This window comes from Osmerus mordax, chromosome 26 (genome assembly GCF_038355195.1).
Source record: "Osmerus mordax isolate fOsmMor3 chromosome 26, fOsmMor3.pri, whole genome shotgun sequence".
NCBI lineage: Eukaryota > Metazoa > Chordata > Actinopteri > Osmeriformes > Osmeridae > Osmerus > Osmerus mordax.
This window is the reverse complement of record NC_090075.1, coordinates 2,074,457-2,093,906: the sequence shown is the minus strand read 5'-3', so window position 1 is coordinate 2,093,906 and position 19,450 is coordinate 2,074,457. Positions and strand designations below refer to the sequence as shown.

Below are 19,450 nucleotides of genomic sequence, written 5' to 3'. Positions count from 1 at the left end.
GGTTATACTATATGAGTTGGAACTTTATGGTATTTACATGTAAATATACAGTAGAGTCCTGTTAACCTGGCCCCTTAGGCAGCTTAGGGGTCAAGCATGCATGCGCTGAGCCCTAAGCTGCTTGTCCCCATGTTTTGCTCGCAAAGGCGTGCGAGTCGATTATAAAAAATAGAGATTCACTTTCATATTAATGACCCCGCACGCATGCAAGTGCACCCCAGGAACTGGTTTGGACAGTTTAACCCTTGTGTTATCTTCGGGTCATTCTGACCCATCAGTCATTGTGACCCACCGTCGTATTGCGACAAATTTACCTCATACAAAAACAAAGTGAAGCATTTTCTTTTAACTGTCGGGCTGCCTCAGACCCCCCACATTGGAATGGTTAAAAGAAAATTATTTTTATTTGTTTTTGTATTGGGTAAAATTGGGTAAACACAACGGTGGTTCGTTATGAACCATTGGGTCATGTGACCCGAAGGCAGCACGAGGGTTAAGCACAACACACACAGCGACTGTCGCTCTAGGTCTGAAGTGTATCGCGACAAGATTATTATTGACTTGAGCTGAGAGTGGAGGAAGATAAACCGGCTCAGATGTCGCTCAGCATTGAGTTGAGGTCTGCTGGTGCTCGAGAACATGGAGCTACAGTCTCCATGGGAACGGAATATGGCATACGCCAAGGGGGCACCACACTGGGTTCTGTTCAGGCAGGGCCAGCATCAACCAGGCCCGCTATCCAATCAACCCTGATACTGCACGAACGGCCTGTGTAGTCATGTAACGTCAATTACTTCTGTGTGCATGATCAATTTTGTCTGGCAGCAAGGAAACCAATGTGATTTTTTACACCAAAACATGCACACCCTAACTCGCTTGACTCTTAAGGTAGAAGTATCTGAAAGGACTGCACATAGCATACTGACCCAGGGATGGGAGAGGAGCAGACAGCTGTTAGCACCATGCTCCAGCCTGACCTCTGATTGGCTGGTTAGAATATCCACCCATATGGTTTCCCCCTGTCTAAGCCAATGTGGGCTGCCCGGGAGGGTTTAAGGGCCAGGGATTGGCTGCCACATTGGGTTAGACAGGGTTTAAGGGCCGGGGATTGGTTGGTTGGTTGGTTGAAGGTGAAGCCTCCTTAGCAAGCCTGCCGAACCGAAACTAGAAAATACCTCTGAACACTTAACAAATCTGAGCAGGTTGCTGTATATTTATGCCGTTTTGTGCTCTGCAATGGGGCGTATTTATGCGGTTGTGCTTTCCAAAAATAACCCATGACATTTTCTGCACGGTTTTAAAGGGTACCTATTAACCGGACTCTACTTTGTCACGTCAGAACAAGGGTTTTCATGTTTTTCTTATTTCTAACGGTTACATAATCAGATGGAGATTATTGAAAGGTTAAGGTAGGTACAAATCGTTCCGATTCGCTCACACATGCCTCCAATCCTCCAGTATACGAACCAACCAAATGATAATAAAAAAATAAATAGAATGCAATCACACAATTCAAGCTAACTACAATATATTAATATAGATCTTCTGATGTCATACACTCATTAAAACAGAAAGAGAAAAAATAAAATGAAGAATTCAATCACTCAGTTAAGTCACGGCTCACTTGATCCCCCCCCCCCCCCCCCCCTGCTTCTTTGCCCCCCTACACCCCTCTCTTCCCCATCACTGTTCATGCACCCAACATTATTATGATAAGTCAATATATCAAAGAGAAACATTTCTTGAAAATGCAAAGCCTCGGTGCGTGTTGGACAGACGTTAACTTTAGTCAGCCCACAACGGGAGAGGAAGGACAGGGAAAAATAATATACCTGATAAATAGAATAAAACCAAAAAAAAAAAAGCCAATTTGACAGGAATGGGACATTGTTGTTTGTTAGGGAGTTGATTTTTTCCCCCCCATGCTGTCTGAAGACCCAGCTGATGCAGATACACCCTCCTCCAGGAGTCTCCCCAGCCTTGCCCGGCCTGTGGCCATGCTCTTCAACAGCTTACCCCTGCTCAAAACAACTACCAAGCAGGGATCAGATTGAACTAAAACGAGCTGCATTCCCCCAGTTTGAAAAACAATAAAAAGGGGTAAAAATGTTATGTCCTCCCTCCCCACAGTCAACTAATGCCCACCCCATCCCCCACAGCTCTCTCCCTGACTCTCAAGTTACGTACATGCACACACACACAGTACACACATAGCATTCAAACACACACACACACACACACACACACACACACACACACACACACAGGATCTTCAGACATGCTCTCCTACTACAATGCGGTCTTGATTCCATCACATCGAAACATTCATCATTCTCACACACACACACACACACACACACACACACACAGAGGGTAACTCTGGGAGAGAGAGGGAGAAGCAGATAGAGGGATTGCAGGACAGAGGGGCAAGTAGCCCTCCCCTACCCTCCCCCACCCCAGCCCACACTCTACTACCATCAACGAATGAAAGCAATTTTTTCTCTCCGGTATTATTATCCACACAGCCATTGTTCTAGATTCACATGTCAGGGGCGAACGTTAATCCAGCGGCAACTCCAGCTCTGCTCATAACTTCTGGATCTTCTCCGCCACCACGATGGGGTTCTCCTTGCGTATGCGGGCGGCGGCTGCGCCCCGGTAGTCGTAGGGACAGTCGTGTTTATCCGAGTAGCGATGGATGGCACAGAACAGGTTGCCACAGCGACAGTCAAAGCCTGTGGGGGAGGGGGGGATACCAAGACAAGAGATGAGATGTTGGACACAAGGCAGCTGAGCCTGAGGGTTGACATCTACTGTGAGTTCTTCCTGCATAGTTCTTCCTGCATAGTACCAGAAGCCTTAGGTTAAACGACTGTCTGGACAATGACAACATAAACAATTTGAATGAGTACCCGTCATTATAGAAACAAACCACTAAAGTATCATTAAAGATTTGAACTCTCTATCCACCATCTCTGTTCATTGATGGCATAACTGTCTGTACTGTAGGTGACCCTTGGCTCCATTCAAACTGGAGCACAATGACTTTGTAGGTCTCTGACGTCAGTTGGCTAGCAACTGCCGCTAAGACCACGATGGGCTGTACCTAGAATGAGTACCACAGGGGGGGGGGGGGGGACGACTTCCCAAGGCTGTTGTGGATGAGAAGCACATAACATCCGCGTGCCATCCAGCAGTACACTGTGAAATGCCCTGGAGCGGGAAATGCCCCACCAGCCTGCAGTATGTTCCCCCGTACTCAGACCAGCCTGTTCTGTTACGAGTCCTCCAACAGAAGCCCTTTGGTAATGAGAAGCCCCTGACGGGGGGGGAGGGGCCAGGTGGACCTGTGGGGTGACAGGGGGGGGAGGGGCCAGGTGGACCTGTGGGGTGACAGGGGGGGAGGGGCCAGGTGGACCTGTGGGGCGACAGGGGGGGGAGGGGCCAGGTGGACCTGTGGGGTGACAGGGGGGAGGGGCCAGGTGGACCTGTCGGGTGACAGGGGGGGAGGGGCCAAGACCAAGGCAACATTATTTCGTTACGCTTGACCTTGACAGCGTGATGAAAACGGCTCTGTCTTTTTGAAGTGCTGTGTATGATCTGAGAAGAGCGTGGCCTGTTAGCAGGGGCCTCGGGGGTAAACACACGCATCTTCATTTCAAACACCTAATAGCTCACACTGGAGAAGATAAAAGCAGTTCCCAGATTAGTTCAATGCCCTGTAAACCCTTTGAACGCTGTCTGTGGATAGTAGAGAGAAAAAGAGAGAGAGAGAGAGCGAGCAGGAAACAGAGAGGAAAAAAGAATCTGAGATCCTCATAGTGTCATTCCTTCCTCCCTGACCTCACTGAGGTCACTAATGTGACGTGACTGGGCACAAAACATCGATGCGGAGGAGCGAAAGGAAGGCAGGTCATGGGGGAACAACAAAAAACAAGTGGAGGGGGAAAACAAAAAACGACAGAAGCAGGCAAACAGAAAGGAAGGAAAGGAAAAACAGAAGGAAGGATGGAACAAAGAAATGACAAAAGTAAGGGAAGTAAGCGACCGGCGCCAGTATTTCTATGATTCTTTTTCCTCTCACCGGTCAGCCCGACCTTCTTCCGGCAGGTGAAGCACCGGTTCTTCTTCTTGTTTTTATCCGGGGTCTGGTCTCCGTCAGAGGCTGCCTGCCCTGCCTCCCCTCCCGGCCCTGCCAGGAGAGACCACACATCAGTGGGCCGGCTCAGACACACACACACACACACACACACACACGTCCATATCTGGGGACTGACACACAAGAGCTGCTGTGTGTGTGTGTGTGTTCAGACAATACACACACGAGCTGATGTGTGTGTGTGTGTGTGTGTTCAGACAATACACACACGAGCTGATGTGTGTGTGTGTGTGTGTGTTCAGACAATACACACACGAGCTGATGTGTGTGTGTGTGTGTTCAGACAATACACACACGAGCTGATGTGTGTGTGTGTGTGTTCAGACAATACACACAAGAGCTGCTGTGTGTGTGTTGTTGGGGATCGGACCTGTGTTTTTGGACGAGCCCTCGTCCTCATCTTCATCCGCCCGGTCTGAATCGGTGGCTGCCGTGTCCTGGGAGATGCTCATCGCTGTCATTTGTTGGGTTACCGGGCTGGGGGAACTGGGGCTAAACACACACAGACATGCATGTATGCACACACACATATGCACGCACACACATGAATAAATAAGTAAACCAATCACAGAGTGATTATCCACAAGTGTCCATGAGTGGTGAGTTGTAAGGTGGAGGAACCAGAATGAACAACAACAACCACAACAACATCTGAGTGACAGCTTCCTGTCAGAGCCCTGACTTCCAGCTGGCAGCGTATCAGCAGCACCCAGCAGAGGGCCTACCAGCCTACCTGGGTGTCCTGCACCCAGCAGAGGGCCTACCAGCCTACCTGGGTGTCCTGCACCCAGCAGAGGGCCTACCAGCCTACCTGGGTGTCGTGCACCCAGCAGAGGGCCTACCAGCCTACCTGGGTGTCGTGCACCCAGCAGAGGGCCTACCAGCCTACCTGGGTGTCCTGTCCTCGGGCTGTGGGAAACTCTCCACGCTGGGCTCTGACGTCGAGCTCTCCACCGACACTCCAGTTGCTCCCGGAGACCCCACTGGAGACGTGGCAGCTGTGTACACACACACACACACACACACTTTAATAAAGAGCACGAAGCTGCAGATTCTGCTCTGATGTGGATGATTTCCCAAACCTTCATTTTCTGAGGTATAACAACACCACAGACAGGACAACACAGATTCTCTGACTGGACAAGCAGCGTGACAGGCACAACATTTGTCACCCAATGAGAAAGCTCTCTCTTGTTTTCTTAATGCCAAGGTTGAGCATCAATTGCTACCACATTCTCCAGCCCCTTTTAGCAGCCTCAACCCCCCCCACCCACCCACCCCAGGCCGGCCCACCAGCCTACCTTTCTCACCACCAGGGGGGCTGGAACGACCCCCGCCTTGTTGTCTCTGCAGGTGTTCCTTGTAGCAGACTGAGCACATGCCGTTGGTGCGGGGGTTACCATAGAAACCGCATCCCATAGTGCAAAGCATTGGAACCTGTGTCTGATTGGTCTCCTGAGCCATGCTCACTGACAGAGGGGGGGGTGAGGGGGGGTGGGAGAGGAGAGTCCTGGAAATGGGGGGGGGGGGGGGGGGGTTGAAGAGTTAGTCAAGACTAGTTAGGTAAGTGCTCGTTTTGGTTACAAGGAAAAAATAAACATGGTCAACAATTAGCTTTAAGTTCAAACTGGGTTCCCTTTTGGTTACTTGGGAATCTGGGATACAGCTAGCCTCATCAGAAATAGGCTAAAAGAGCTTGGAGACAGGCATTGGAGCAGGAGAGGACTGCAGTGGTACATGTCTACAAAAGCAAGAAAATAAACTGGTTCTGATGCCATCCTTGTGTTTTCCGTGCGTTTCTGTATTTGATGATTGCGAGAATTTCTGCATCACTTTGATACCAGGACTCAACTACAGTGAGATCAAAGCTCACCGCGTCAATTCTCTGACCAAAGCGATTACTTGAATCCATGACACAAACAAGATGAGACAGCCTTGACTACAGTGCTTACACCGAGCTACAAAAGGCATACAGTCGGATAAATGATGACAGCACTCTGATCTGATGATGGAGTGGGTTTTTATTACAAACAATAAAGACCATCTCCCCTTGTTTGACTCAACAATGGATATGTATGAGAAACGTCTCCCAGATTGTCATGGCAGTGGACTCGCTGTGTCACAACAATCATTGTATTAGCTATAGCTACGGGGGTAAATAGCTAGCTTTAGTCAAGCTAGTGTTAGCTAGTCAAAGCAAACAATAGACTTTGTCCATTTCGACAAACAATGAAAAACAGTGCTTTCTCTATGGTTCTTTTAGGGTGAGGGTTGCTGGCTTGCTATCTACCCGAGCGATAAATTACAGCGCCCTCATTAAATGTTTTGGTCGGGACAAGCAAACTTGAAAACAAAGAACAATATCTGCAGTAGCTTGAAATCGAAGATTCAGACCAAACAAACGAAATACAAGAAGCATATTTTACAACTAGTTAGGTCACTGACAACAGTCTAACTAGTTTGTCTGCAGTCTAATGAAATTGTGATACGTCCTCGCTTCACATACAAGCAAATAACTAGCTAGCTCAGCTGGCTTGTCCGACTTGTAGCTTGCAAAAAACAAACAAGACAGGCGACGTCAGAATTTTGAGGTGCTAGACAACAACAGGCAAACACTCAATAAAATAGTTAATAACATAATATAGTCAAAAGAATAAACAATGACCTTTGGAGAAATAACGGTACGACTTTGTTTTCGCTGAACTAGCTTAGCAAGCGATGTAGCTAACTAGCCAACTAGCGTAACAACCACGTAGCCAGCTAGCGGTCGCTACCACATCTGACACCACACTTTGTCTTTGGGTTAGATAGCTAGCTAGGCTAGGCTAGCTGTAGTGCTAGCTAAGCTAAAAGCTAATAGCAACGCATCCGAACGGCCACCTGGACGATTCGAATTCAAGTACATTAACAAGACCGTTTTTATTATTGACATGAACATAGCGGTACCTGAAATACGAAGCGTCGAAGGGTGTCGTCGACCTTGGTCTTCAAAAAATATGTACAAGTGTAATTAGTGTGTTACTGCGCGCGGCCTCCTCACCAGCGCTGGCTCCCGACATTCAAACAACGATCATGACGTCACCCTGACCAACAATTCATATTTTCCCTCAAATACACGAATCTTTCTTTTCTTTCATAGATCGAAGACAATGCTCTGAAAACAGTGACCTAAACCCTTTAGTCTGAAAACACAAGAGTGGGACCAGGTTTTTCTAACACGGCTGTCAATATAAAAACAGTTCATACAATATTCTGTCCCATAGTGAAACTATTGGTAGATGTTCAATCAGGTGTGTATTTTTGAGGAAGAGTAAAAAATAACTCTACTGTGCAGACAGTGCAGTATTTAACTTGTTCGCACACATCTTCCAGATTCTATATTGTCTGCACTTATCTTTTGTCAAGTAAAATAATATGCAAAGAAACTTTCTAAAATATTTTATTTTTTTGCCAGACATATTGAAACAAAAAACACATTATTTCATTGCATTATGTATAACAGCAGGTCAGATTTGACAACGCAAAGGCACTATGAAGTGGTGGAGCATTAGACAGACAAATCTTGTCAATTTCACTAAAGCTTATATTTCATTGTTACTGAGGGGACCATGTAAACATATGGATTTAAATGGTGCATTCCAGTATATAGTTGCTATATTAGATATGTGATCAGGCAGGAGTTGTGTGAATTGCAAAGCAGTTAAACCAGAGAGCCTCTTCACATCATCAACAACATGCTGATTCCCAGATATGCACTAAGCCTAATGTTACACAGGTTCACAAGTTTATTACTCGCTCACAAGTCATGTTTTTCTGCGTCTTAGCAACAGCAACCTTCCTTTCCACAACAAACAACAACTAACATGAATAGCTGCCATTTTCAGTAGTCGGAAATCTCTGATCAGATTGGGGATTTTCACACAGATCACATGATATTACAGCTTAGTGTGGATTTTCTAGTGCAGTGCAGGAGTTTCTAGTGCAGTGCGGGACTTAAGTGCAAAGATCCAAGTGCAGACTTTCTACACAGCGTGTATCATTAACTAGGTGGTAGGGAGTGATACTCTCTCACACACACACACACACACCGTAAAAGCCACACTCATTAAGGCCTCATTATAAAGCGAGGTCAAAGCACAGTATCAGCCAATCAGTGCGCAAATTCTCCCCAATAAACCAACCCCCAGGTGTTAGCAAGAGGGCCACAACTCTAAACATCCCATCAGAAGAACAATTTTTGCTTTACAACTGCACCATATCGCTAACTTATGCTTTATAAAAACAACATCTGATCTTCACAGGTGCCCGAGGGTTGTTTCAAGGCAGAACCAATCGGATCGAATCTTCGCTCTCCCTTCCTGGTTCTACTGCGCCCCCTCGCCCTTCTCTGTGACCTGAGGGGCAAAAGGCCCCACCAGCCAGTTCAAAGGAGTGTTGTTCAGGAGGTACTCCATGACGCCATCCAGCGAGTGTCGCACCTGGGGACACAAAACACACCTGTCAGCTGTTACCAGGCAGATTACAGCAGAGCCAGGTGCGTGCGTGCGTGTGTGTGTGGGAGGTACACCATTAATTCAGTGTCAGTGCCAGAATCAACTGCCATCTGTTTGAAATATTGCTGCTACAAAATGTATCAAGACAAGTCAGGAATTGGAAATCTGTGTCTAGAGATGGACAGGTTAGTTGAATGTGCGAGCTAGCACCCACATCCTCCCGGGTGTCGCCTAACCTGATTGGTCAGCAGCCTAGGATCCAGCCTCAGACCGACCTGTTTAAGATGTTTTCGGCTCTGCTCCAGGAGGACAGGGGTGAGGGAGCTCGTCTTGCCCAGGGATGATTGCAGGTCTTCGGCTGCCTGGCGAGCGTTGGCCAGCTGGTCCTGGACCACCCCTGGAAGACCCTGGGCACTGGAGACCACGCCTAAGCAAGCGGAGCGGAGCTGGTCGCTCATGCCCCGCACCATGGACAATGTCCTCCCTTCCAGCTGCGGAAAATACAACACAGTAGAATGGATGGAAAAAGAGAAATGTTTCTCTGGAAGGGGTTGCGTTTGTGTACGTGATAATTCACATTTACATTTAGTCATTTAGCAGACGCTCTTATCCAGAGCGACTTACAGTAAGTACAGGGATATTTTCCCCACGGCAAGTAGGGTGAAGTGCCTTGCCCAAGGTCCTTTTTTGGGGGGCACGGCCCGGAATCGAACCAACAACCTTCTGATTAATAATAATAGCCCGACTCTCTAACCGCTCAGCCATCTGACTCCCTTGCCAGTGAATGAATATTCATACAAAAAATACCTCTCACAACCTTCACCAGAAAGCCTTTTTTTGTTTTACACGAAGGGGCGGTGAAAAGGCTGAACGGGGCGAGTTTAGTTACGCCTTATAATCCCCCCCCCCGTATCAAAACAAAACATATCCCAGAATCCCTCACCTCGGTCTCGCCCTTGGGTCCTGCGTCCACCTCCGCCATGGCCACCGCCTCCCCAGGCTGGCCCTCGTTCCAGTCCCTCCAGCGCTGGAGCAGCTGCTCAGGGGCGCCCCCTAGCTGGTTGCTGGCTGAGCGAGCCCTCTCCAGCAGGTCCAGGGTGCTGCTGATCTGGCCCACGGCGGCGTAGGAGGAGTCCCGGGCACGCTGCGCACGCTGCAGGGACAGCTGCAGGGCTCGCTCCTGCACCTTGGCAGACAGCTTCCCCAGGCGGACGAAGTAGCTGGAGCCCACAGCCGGAGTGTCTTTCACACTAGGACCAGGCTCTGCTAGCTCAGCTGTAGGAGGGAGAGGGGGAGAGAGAGAGGGGAAAGAGAGAGAGGAAAGAGAGAGGGATGGATGACATTTGATTGTTGCATCTTTCCCTGGGCATAAAGCAACATAAGTATTTCATCAACATCAATCAATCAGTTCTCAATCCATGACCCCCCCCCCCCCCCCTCATTCATCCATGAATCACTGACCCAGCTCCTTCTCGCTGAGTGGCAGGTTGTGTTCAACCCAGTCCTCAGACCGAGTCAGGACCAGGCCCACACCACTGCTGACCATCTGGCCCACCCGTGTTCCCATCACGGTGCTGAGGCCTCCACTGACCACCGCGCGGGTCATCTCCACGCCCCCCATCATCGCCCCCATCATGGCGTCCTTGGCCCCGAACACAGACTGGTACATCATACCCACCGTGTCTGAAACCAGCTGGGGGGAGGAAGTGGTAGGGAGAGGGGAGGGGAGAGGAGGGGTGGAAGGAAGGAAGAAGAGAGGAGACCAGTAGAAGGAGTGGAGAGAAGAAAGGAGGAAGGAGGGAGGGGTAAATGGAGTGGAAGGAAGGAGAGAACATGGTTCATTAGGAACAGCTCTGGTGCAGGATCACGTTGAAATGATCTCAACACCCAAGTTTCACAATTCAGAAGCAACAAAATGAATCAACAGTGATAAGACATCCATCTCTCTTCTCTGGTGCTGGTGAGGCATGAGGGGGGAGGTGAGGCAGGAGAGGGGAGGTGAGGAAGGAGAGGGGAGGTGAGGGGGGAGAGGGGAGGTGAGGCAGGAGAGGGGAGGTGAGGCAGGAGAGGGGAGGTGAGGCAGGAGGGGGGAGGTGAGGAGACGTGAGGAAGGAGAGGGGAGGTGAGGAGAGGTGAGGCAGGAGAGGGGAGGTTAGGCAGGAGGGGGGAGGTGAGGCAGGAGAGGGGAGGTGAGGCAGGAGAGGGGAGGTGAGGCAGGAGAGGGGAGGTGAGGCAGGAGAGGGGAGGTGAGGCAGGAGGGGGGAGGTGAGGGGCGAGGTTGGCTCACCTTGTCAGCAGGTTGCTGCAGGATCGGGAGATTCTGCTCCATCTTGTCCAGCCCCTTCATGGCATACTCGTTTACCGCCGCAACTGCCAAGCAGACAGAAACGTGAGCAGGCGACCGGCAGGCAGGCACTACTGTAAATCATCTGTGTATGAATCAGTATCTAAATGACTCCTTTCTCTTCATTTGTGACTGTGTGTGTGTGTGGACTCTCCAGGAACCAGGAGAGGAGCTGTGCCGTCTGACAGGAACTTACTCTGAGGCTCCAGACGATCCAGGATGGGCTTGGATCCTGTGGTGGCGGCGGCCCCCAGGGTCCTGACCCCGCTCTCAGCCACGTCCATCACACCCTTCAGCAGCGGCACGCTGTCCCTGGTGGTGGTGTAGGCGGTGGAGACCACCCCACACGCCGAGCTGACCAGGGGAAGGCTTCCCACTCGGGACACCACGCTCTGGAGGGGAGGGATGGGTGAGGGACACAAAACACCCATCAACAACAACACACCACCTCCCATCTTCCTCCCTGAATACTGGCTTCTGCACTTCAGATTTGGAAGTGAAACTACAGTATGATCACATCCGTCCCTCGCCCCCTATCATTCAATTTTCACCACCACACTGACAAGAGACGCTCACCTGCTGGTCTCCATTAGCAACCTCAGATGAGTCAGCACTTCTTGCGTTAGTCTTCCCAGTGTCTTCCATGGTTACAATATGTCCTCAATGTCTGCCAGGAGAGAGGAGGGGAGGAGAGAGGGGGGGGGGGAGCAGAAAATAGATATTCACCTCAGGATGTACGGATCGACAGGCAGAGTTTTGACTTGGCAGCTTTATTGACAGCTGAATGTCTTCCACGAGGGGCTTGGGAGTTCAACACTGTCTTACTGCTGGTTAGACGAACAACCTTAAATAAACTCCTGTCAGATCTACTCTGTCAAATTCTATGAGGCGGTTAATGACCACGAAAGTTCTGAGTGAATCTCCCAAAATATCCCAAAATCAAAGAGGATGACATCACAATGAAATGATGGAACACTCACTAATGATGTTACCATTCTAACTCTAAATTCTCTCAACTCAGAGTCGATCTCATAGTTACAGTAGAATGTTTGCATCTAAAATGCTAGGTTGATAAGTAGAATGTGCCTGCACTTGATATGGGGAACAAACCTTAAACTTGTTTCATATTTGATTCTCTGTCAGTTTCAGTGCACTGCTGTTTAGTTGTGTGTTCAAGAGAAATATTTGCATGGAATGTCGATGAATACGTCTTGTTGCCATGCAACAAAATAGCCAAACCATCTTTTGTATTATGAGGTCATAACAGCTTTGGTTCCTAATGTCATGACGTTCCAAAGGGATTGTGCATGAATAAGATTGTATTTTTACTTTTAATCTTAGCACCATTAAAACCCATTAAACCTGACTTCATATCACTCTAGTGATGACCCTCCAATCTGTGGCTGCATCATTTCCAGGTCAGAGGTCAGTCTCTCAGGCCGCCAGCAGATGGCAGCAGAGATTTACCCTTTGACCCCAGCGCTGCTCACTCCTCTCGCCACACTTACGATCCCCTCACCCTGACCCCTGTAGGCACCATCCTCCTTCCCATGTCCCTCACACAGCCCCAGGCCCTCTCCGCCCCTGGCCAGCCCAGCGACAGGGCCTCCTTCCCTGGCTGCGCCCTTGGCGCAGGCCCCTGGCTGTCCCCTAAGCGAGGTGGAGCACTGGTACACCTGCGCCCGGATATACTACCCACACCTGTCGAAGCAGGAGAAGTGGGGCCTGGCCTGCTACCTTCCCGCCCGCGATGCCAGGCAGGGTACGCGGGCATCGCCAAACCCTGCCTATTGGTCTGGCCCTGAGGTAGATGAGGAGGGGTGTCCAGGAGGCTGGTGCCCGAGCCAAGGTGGCACTTCCGGGGGGGAGGAAGAGGAGGTGAAGGCCCCGGGGCGAAAGGAAACTCCCAGAACCTTCCGCGTGAGCATCACAGCGGACCTGGTTTTCCCCTGAGCAGGAGCTGGCACATAGGATGGGGCTCCTACCCGCTACACAGGCTTCTGCCCAGGCCTGCAGCACCACTCGCTGACTGGATTCCTCAGTCTCACTCTGAGGCACTCATACATTTACATTTAGTCATTTAGCAGACATCACAGTAAGTACAGGGACAATTCCCCGAGGCAAGTAGGGTGAAATGCCTTGCCCAAGGACACAACGTCATTAGGCACGGCCGCAAATCGAACCGGCAATTCTGATTACTAGCCTGATTCCCTAACCGCTCAGCCACCTGACTCATGAGCCTCTGGGCTGTCCCAAGTAGCCTAAAACCTGAGCTCTATTTTTGGATGTCAATAAATCTTACGATAGTTTAAGTGACACTGAATCTCTCCCCTGTTGTCTTTTTATAGAGGAATTGCCTTCCTGTTCTGATGAGACTAATATTCTGTGATTCGTGACCTGAAGTGACTGTTGCCCACACCTACAACACTAAACAGTTGGAGAGGAGACACGTGGTAGAGATAGCTTAGCTGTAGTTTTTAAATTAGGTGTTTTTTCAGAGGGACAGCATAACACTACTTGGAGCAAAGTCTTTACACTTAATACCTGACACTGATAACAACCCACAAACGGAGATGGAGAGATATAAGCAACTGATACGACTGTATGGAGTTTTTATGAAGATGGCAGGCCTTAATGAACCAGTCTAAGGACATCACATAACGAACTTATCTTTGTAATACGCCTATAGTGGACACGAGAAGGCCATTAAACCGCCAGCAAAAGAGAACTTTTTACTGACATTTGAAATATAATAGAACAGTTTATTCCGGCAGTATATTTCATAGCTGTTACAACGGACAGCCTTATTAATACAGCTACGTCCTGGTAGTGAAATGTCGCTAAAAGCGAAAGTCAGACCAGTTTAACTCTCCAAAGCCGCCAGCATTAACATTCCTGTTCTGATTCAGATTTTGGTAGGCCTCCAGCAAGAAATGTGCTCTGATATTCCAAGTATATATCGCATGATGAAAGAAGAATGACTCATTTCCTACTACGTATCACAAGGGATGCGTAATAATATAGACACCAGGTCAAACTTTTATCTTCTGGTAAGAATATTGTGCAAAACTGATTGGGAAAGACTCTTCTCGACTAGTTAAAGCCAATGAACTTTACTTCAAAATGGGGATTTTCCCAGTGACAGCTATCTAGACATTGCGTTGCTACAGTAGACATTTTGGCAAATAAGGTTTAAATTGGCTACAAAAGTTCAAGGTTAGTGGGCACTTGGAACAACAGCTGGCTGGCTATAATAGCCTTAAATGCCTTAATTTCATAAAATATATATCACTACTAGCCGAACTGAACATTCGTTGACTATAGGCTCGAAATTGTTGTGTTTAGCAGCTAACGCATACGTTTTAACTTTTAAGTTTCATTTAGTTTAGAAGAATTGGGCAACGATCTTACAGTTAATGTCACTGACCTGATTTGAATGCCTGATGTCCTGTCCTGCAATGACCCGCGTTCAGCCAATTTCTGAACTAGGCAGGTCGCGATCAAGCCTCTTTACCAGAAACACACGAGACAAGGCGGAGTTGACCGTTCCCGAAAGTTAACCAATCAGTGGCTGCTGTGTCAAAGTAGAATAGAAAGTTGATATAGGCTCTAAATTCACTTTTAGCTTTATTGGCATGAATGTCACAATGAAAACAAGGCCAAAGCATAATCAAATAAACAAAATAAATTCATTTAATAGATAAAAACAAGAAAATACTAAAAGGTTACAGTATATTGTGTAAAGGTGTGCTTGTGTGAGTGCTGTGTGTCTTTAGCAGGTTGTGGCATGTTGGCTGAAATTAGAGTTGAACTACAGTAAATGATCCTTCTTTCTTTGAATGTTTTACATTGTAGGAGGAAGTGCATTTCTATTTCAACCTCAAACCTTTTTGTGTTTGTGTTTTTCAATCGCCAAATTGTGGTCAAGATCTGTGTCTGTTTTCTATCTCTGACAGGAGAGACATATTCTGCCATCATCTTTAAGGCTAAATCAAGCAGCCCAGACATAGGATACAGGGCCGGATCCAGGGGGGGGGGGGGTTGTGGTGGGCTGTGCCCCCCCAGATTTCTGACGCCCCCCCCCCCCCCCCCCCCCCCCAAGCTCCTTCTGACATCATCCAAAATGGTTACACTCGCACTGTGGAGGATCCTATCCAGCATCCCAGGAAGTGTCATGGGTTTGGGTTAAGCCCCGAATGTGTATAACGTCTGGCTCCGTGCCTGATTAACACGCGGATCGTTAAGCAGACTCAAAAATGATAACATAATGGTTATTTAAAACATTATACGACCCCCTTCCGTAATCATGATGCCCCCCCAGAAATGTTCACTGCCCCCCCAGTCAAAGCAGGCTGCATCCGGCCCTGATAGGATATCTCATAACTGGATTAAGCAAGACATATGATTAGGAAGATTGTTTTCCTCATCTTGATAAAAGGTTAGATGACAGACATAACCATACATGGAAAGATAGGGTAAAGTCTTAAAGGTGACATGTTTATCTTTGTAAATGTATTTTCCCTTACATTTATGTTTAGGGTGAAGTGCCTTGCCCAAGGACACAACGTCATGTGGCATGTCCGGGAATCGAACCAGCGACCTTCTGGTTACTAGCCCGATTCTCTAACCACTCAGCCACCTGACTCCCTTCTTTCCTTCATGAAGCAAACTTAACATCTCGGTGTCATGCTCACACAATCACTGCATGACTTGAAATTAAATTTATATCACAACGTCAGATCAGGTCATGCAAGTACTAAAGATCTCTCAGAAACGGAATTCCCAGGGACGCTTCATCGGTGTAGCCAATCAGATTTCAGGGGGCAGTCCCCCGACACACGCACACGCACACACACTACACACACTTATACACACACTTATACACACACACCACTGTTTCACCTGTGATCATAGTAGTCAGGTGCTCAGGAAATTGACTCATATTAATAAATATGATACACATGGCAGAACAAAGTTCAATAAACTCTCACTTACAAATCAGCCCATGAATCACATCTGGTGAACTGTCCTCGAGGAACAAAGGTCACCATGGATTTCAGCCAGTCTCCCCCCCACCCCCCCAAAACAAACATCTGAATCTCTGCGGATATTTCACTCTACAACCTCTGACACGGTTTGACAACATGCAACTAACACGTCCGCCTGTAGGGGGCAGTCTTTACCCACGAGGTGAGCTACACCCTACAGCTCCAGAGTTTTGGAGCTGCTCAAGGCTTCTCTTCTTCAGAACACATCACAGAGGCCTAAACAACTTCCCTGTGACCCCCACAGAGCCTGACCCTACATTCCTGCGTGTCTTTTCACCAAGCCATTCACTAAACATATATGCAGAGGAGAGGAAGGATAGAAACTGGAGGCCCGTGTTGCCTGAGTAAATGTATTTTTCATACATTATGCAAGGTTTTTTCTGGGAATTGTTTATAACGCGATAAAAATGTTCCATTCTTTCCTGAGGTGGAAGTCGAATGATATAAAAAGCCCCTTTATGGCCTTGAAAAGCTATGGAACACTAGGCCTCTGTGTCGCTAACAGGCTGAAAGCGACTCCCAGCGCGCTAGTTGCTAAATTTCTATTAATCGTGTTTGTTATGCAAGATCCAATTTCTCTTTAAGTCCTCCAATTCATTCAGGGTATTGCCATTACGCTGGAATATTAGAATTTTCATTTGTCTGTCCTTTTATGTTCAGTCAGCCATTAGGCTGGAAGGGCTGACATAGAAGAGTTGAATATGGCTATCATAACTCTGAGTGGCTGCAGACATTTCTTTTTGGACAAGGAAATTCTATGGACACATTAGTTATTGCCTGCCAGCCCCGGGAAAGTCAACATTAATCCTGGTGTGCAGTACAAGACCCGAAACTGACAACTGAGTGGAAGAACACTATTGGAACATGTCTGCCTGCCTGCCTGCCTGGCCGCCTGCCTGGCCGCCTGCGTGCCTGCCTGCCTGCATGCCTGCCTGTCTGTCTGTCTGTCTGTCTGTCTGTCTGTCTGTCTGTCTGCCTGTCTGTGTCTCTGCCTGCTTGCCTGCCTACCTGCCTGCCTGCCTGCCTGCCTGTCTGTGTCTCTGCCTGCCCGCCTGCCTGCATGCCTGTCTGTCTGTCTGTCTGCCTGTCTGTGTCTCTGCCTGCCCGCCTGCCTGCATGCCTGTCTGTCTGTCTGTCTGCCTGTCTGTGTCTCTGCCTGCCTGCCTGCCCGCCTGCCTGTCTGTCTGTCTGTCATGTCCTATGCCTTGACCTCAGTGGTCTACTCATATATCATGGGCCTTGTTAAGGCTCATATACAATGGAGAGTTGGGATTTAATGTTCCCCAACATCCCCCTAGTCCCCCCCTCTCTCTCTTCCTACCCCCCTTCCTCTAACTCAGGCTCTCCTTTATTCCCCCCCTCTTTGTACTACCCTTTCATCCCCCCTCTGTCTGTTCCTGCTAATCTTCCTCCTTGTCTCTCCTCTCCTCTACCCCCACCCCTATGCCCTCCTCTTCCTCCTGTTCTGCTGGTAGGTTACCAGTACGTGCCCAGTGGGCATTGAGCGCCATCTGTTTCATCTTAGGCCCTAACCCAATGCTCCACTGAGCCAATTGACCGTCGCCTAAATTGTTGTGGTGATTGAGTAATTGTAGATTGGGAGATAACAAGGAATTCACTGATGCCTTAAGAAAACGATCCCTTTTCCCTCCTCAGCCTAAGGCTCCCCGACCAGACCAGCACACCTCCCAGTCTGCTGGCATGCTTTCAGAGTGAGGTACAGCGACTAATGTTACCTACAATATCATCCTGCTTCGGAATTAGTTACATGGTCTGTGTCTCATTAACTCAGCTTTGTTCGGTTTTATTTTCTTTCTTTCCGCCTTAGATCCCCAGACAGAGAGCAACGAGAACACAAGGTTCTCCCGGACGGCTTCAAGGCCTCCTTAGACCCCAGGTGCAATCGGATGCTGTGTGTTCCAGAATGGCGCGAGAGCGCTAAACGAGGACTTTCAACGGTCTGGCTTGTCCTTCTGCCGTGGTTACGCGGTTGTTGCCAGCGGAAACGAGTGTAATAAAAAGTATCCATCAGGATCAAAGAGAGAGCTTGATCCACACTCTAGAAGTGGTCTCAGCTAAGCATGCGCTACAATTATAAAGTAATGGAAAACATTTGTTCTGAGATTTGTGAACGTGGACAATCCAGCTGTTTCAGGTGTTCCACACCGGTAACATTTCAAACATGTTTTTCCTCGACACAGTTTCTCCTGGCTTAAATCATGGCTGTCATTTCCTCACTGCGCTCCAAACTCTGCAGTGTTTGTAAGGTCAAAGGATCCTTGAGCTTCTAAATACGTTCAGATTATAATTCCAGCTGGCTGTGTTGCTTCACTAGTCCATCCACACAACACAATCATGGCCCCCATATATGATATATCACCTGTCACCGCTTGTCTAGGACCAGCATTTTGACTGAGGTCATCTGTGCAGGGCAGAACCCTGGTCCTGAATCAGTTCCTTCATCTTAAGACCCCGAACTTTCATTTCCGAGAGTCCTGTGTCTTATTTCCGGAGTCTCGAGCTCCACTAACAGGTATCGGTAACATATAACCCACGGCAACAAATCATCCCAAGGTTGAAACCTGATCTGAACTCTTGCCCTGGCGATATATGGCCCAATGACGTATTAATAAGGCGTGACCTTGACCACGGGCCTGGTGGGATACGAGCAAGAACATACTTCACGTGGAAGTAATATAGAGAGCTAGGGGTTGGCCATGCATTAGAGTGTGACAACAACACCATGGTGTTGAGGTGGACCTTTTCTGAGTGTCTGGCTGAAGTATCGGGCACCTCTTGTAGCTTACAGTACCACTGCCAACGTCCAGAGCACGGTGCTTTTTTTACCGGCTCCGCTCGTGCTTTTAATTTTAAGGATTAGATCGATTCTCACCAGTCACGGCATGTTTATGGTTCAGCAGTGTTTTACGAAAAATCAACTCATTTACAGAGAGATTCTCTTGTGTTTTTCCACCATGGCGGATTCCTACAACAGATTTATGATGTGAATTAGATATAGTCACGAATAATAATACATAAACGGTTATGTGTGTCGGGGGGGTTGTAATAATTGAACATATACCGGAGGTGTGAACAGATCAGCGTTCTGGTGAAGTCTCCTGAGAGTCATTAGCTAGGCCTGGCTGTGTTCTTCAGTATTAGGATTCAGAAAACAACATATTGATACAGAGCAGTATTGTACAATGAGTTATATGACCTTTGAGGGTGTAGATGGAGCATATCACGACTATGATTTGTGGACTTCCTGTTGAAAACTTAAAATCAGCAACTACTGCATAAAAACACTGCCTCATAAAGTACGAGCCTAAGTTTGGTAGCTCTGGGCGAGACAAAAACTGCAGCAGATATTTGAAACAACACACGGGCTAATCAATGGTTCCCCAGC

At 48.2% G+C, this 19,450-nt stretch overlaps 2 protein-coding genes across 3 annotated transcripts; both read right to left on the bottom strand.

Annotated features, from left to right (window-relative positions):
- Positions 1 to 1,674: 1,674 nt before the first annotated feature.
- On the bottom strand, positions 1,675 to 7,382 carry zgc:77486 (uncharacterized protein LOC405808 homolog). Its single transcript, XM_067229698.1, has 6 exons — positions 7,106 to 7,382; positions 5,461 to 5,669; positions 5,049 to 5,157; positions 4,530 to 4,651; positions 4,085 to 4,192; positions 1,675 to 2,735 (listed from the first exon to the last, which is right to left on the bottom strand). Exons 2-6 carry the CDS (start codon positions 5,621 to 5,623, stop codon positions 2,587 to 2,589), a joined length of 651 nt encoding a protein of 216 aa, XP_067085799.1. The 5' UTR covers positions 5,624 to 5,669; positions 7,106 to 7,382; the 3' UTR covers positions 1,675 to 2,586.
- A 200-nt stretch (positions 7,383 to 7,582) lies between these two features.
- On the bottom strand, positions 7,583 to 14,513 carry plin3 (perilipin 3). Of its 2 annotated transcripts, none has more exons than XM_067229525.1 (8): positions 14,424 to 14,513; positions 11,573 to 11,663; positions 11,193 to 11,388; positions 10,940 to 11,022; positions 10,114 to 10,345; positions 9,596 to 9,927; positions 8,889 to 9,143; positions 7,583 to 8,637 (listed from the first exon to the last, which is right to left on the bottom strand). In XM_067229525.1, exons 2-8 carry the CDS (start codon positions 11,639 to 11,641, stop codon positions 8,524 to 8,526), a joined length of 1,281 nt encoding a protein of 426 aa, XP_067085626.1. In that variant the 5' UTR covers positions 11,642 to 11,663; positions 14,424 to 14,513; the 3' UTR covers positions 7,583 to 8,523. The 2 variants fall into 2 exon arrangements, with proteins under 2 accessions (XP_067085626.1, XP_067085627.1); XM_067229526.1 differs by having other exon boundaries at positions 8,928 to 9,143.
- Positions 14,514 to 19,450: the final 4,937 nt, after the last annotated feature.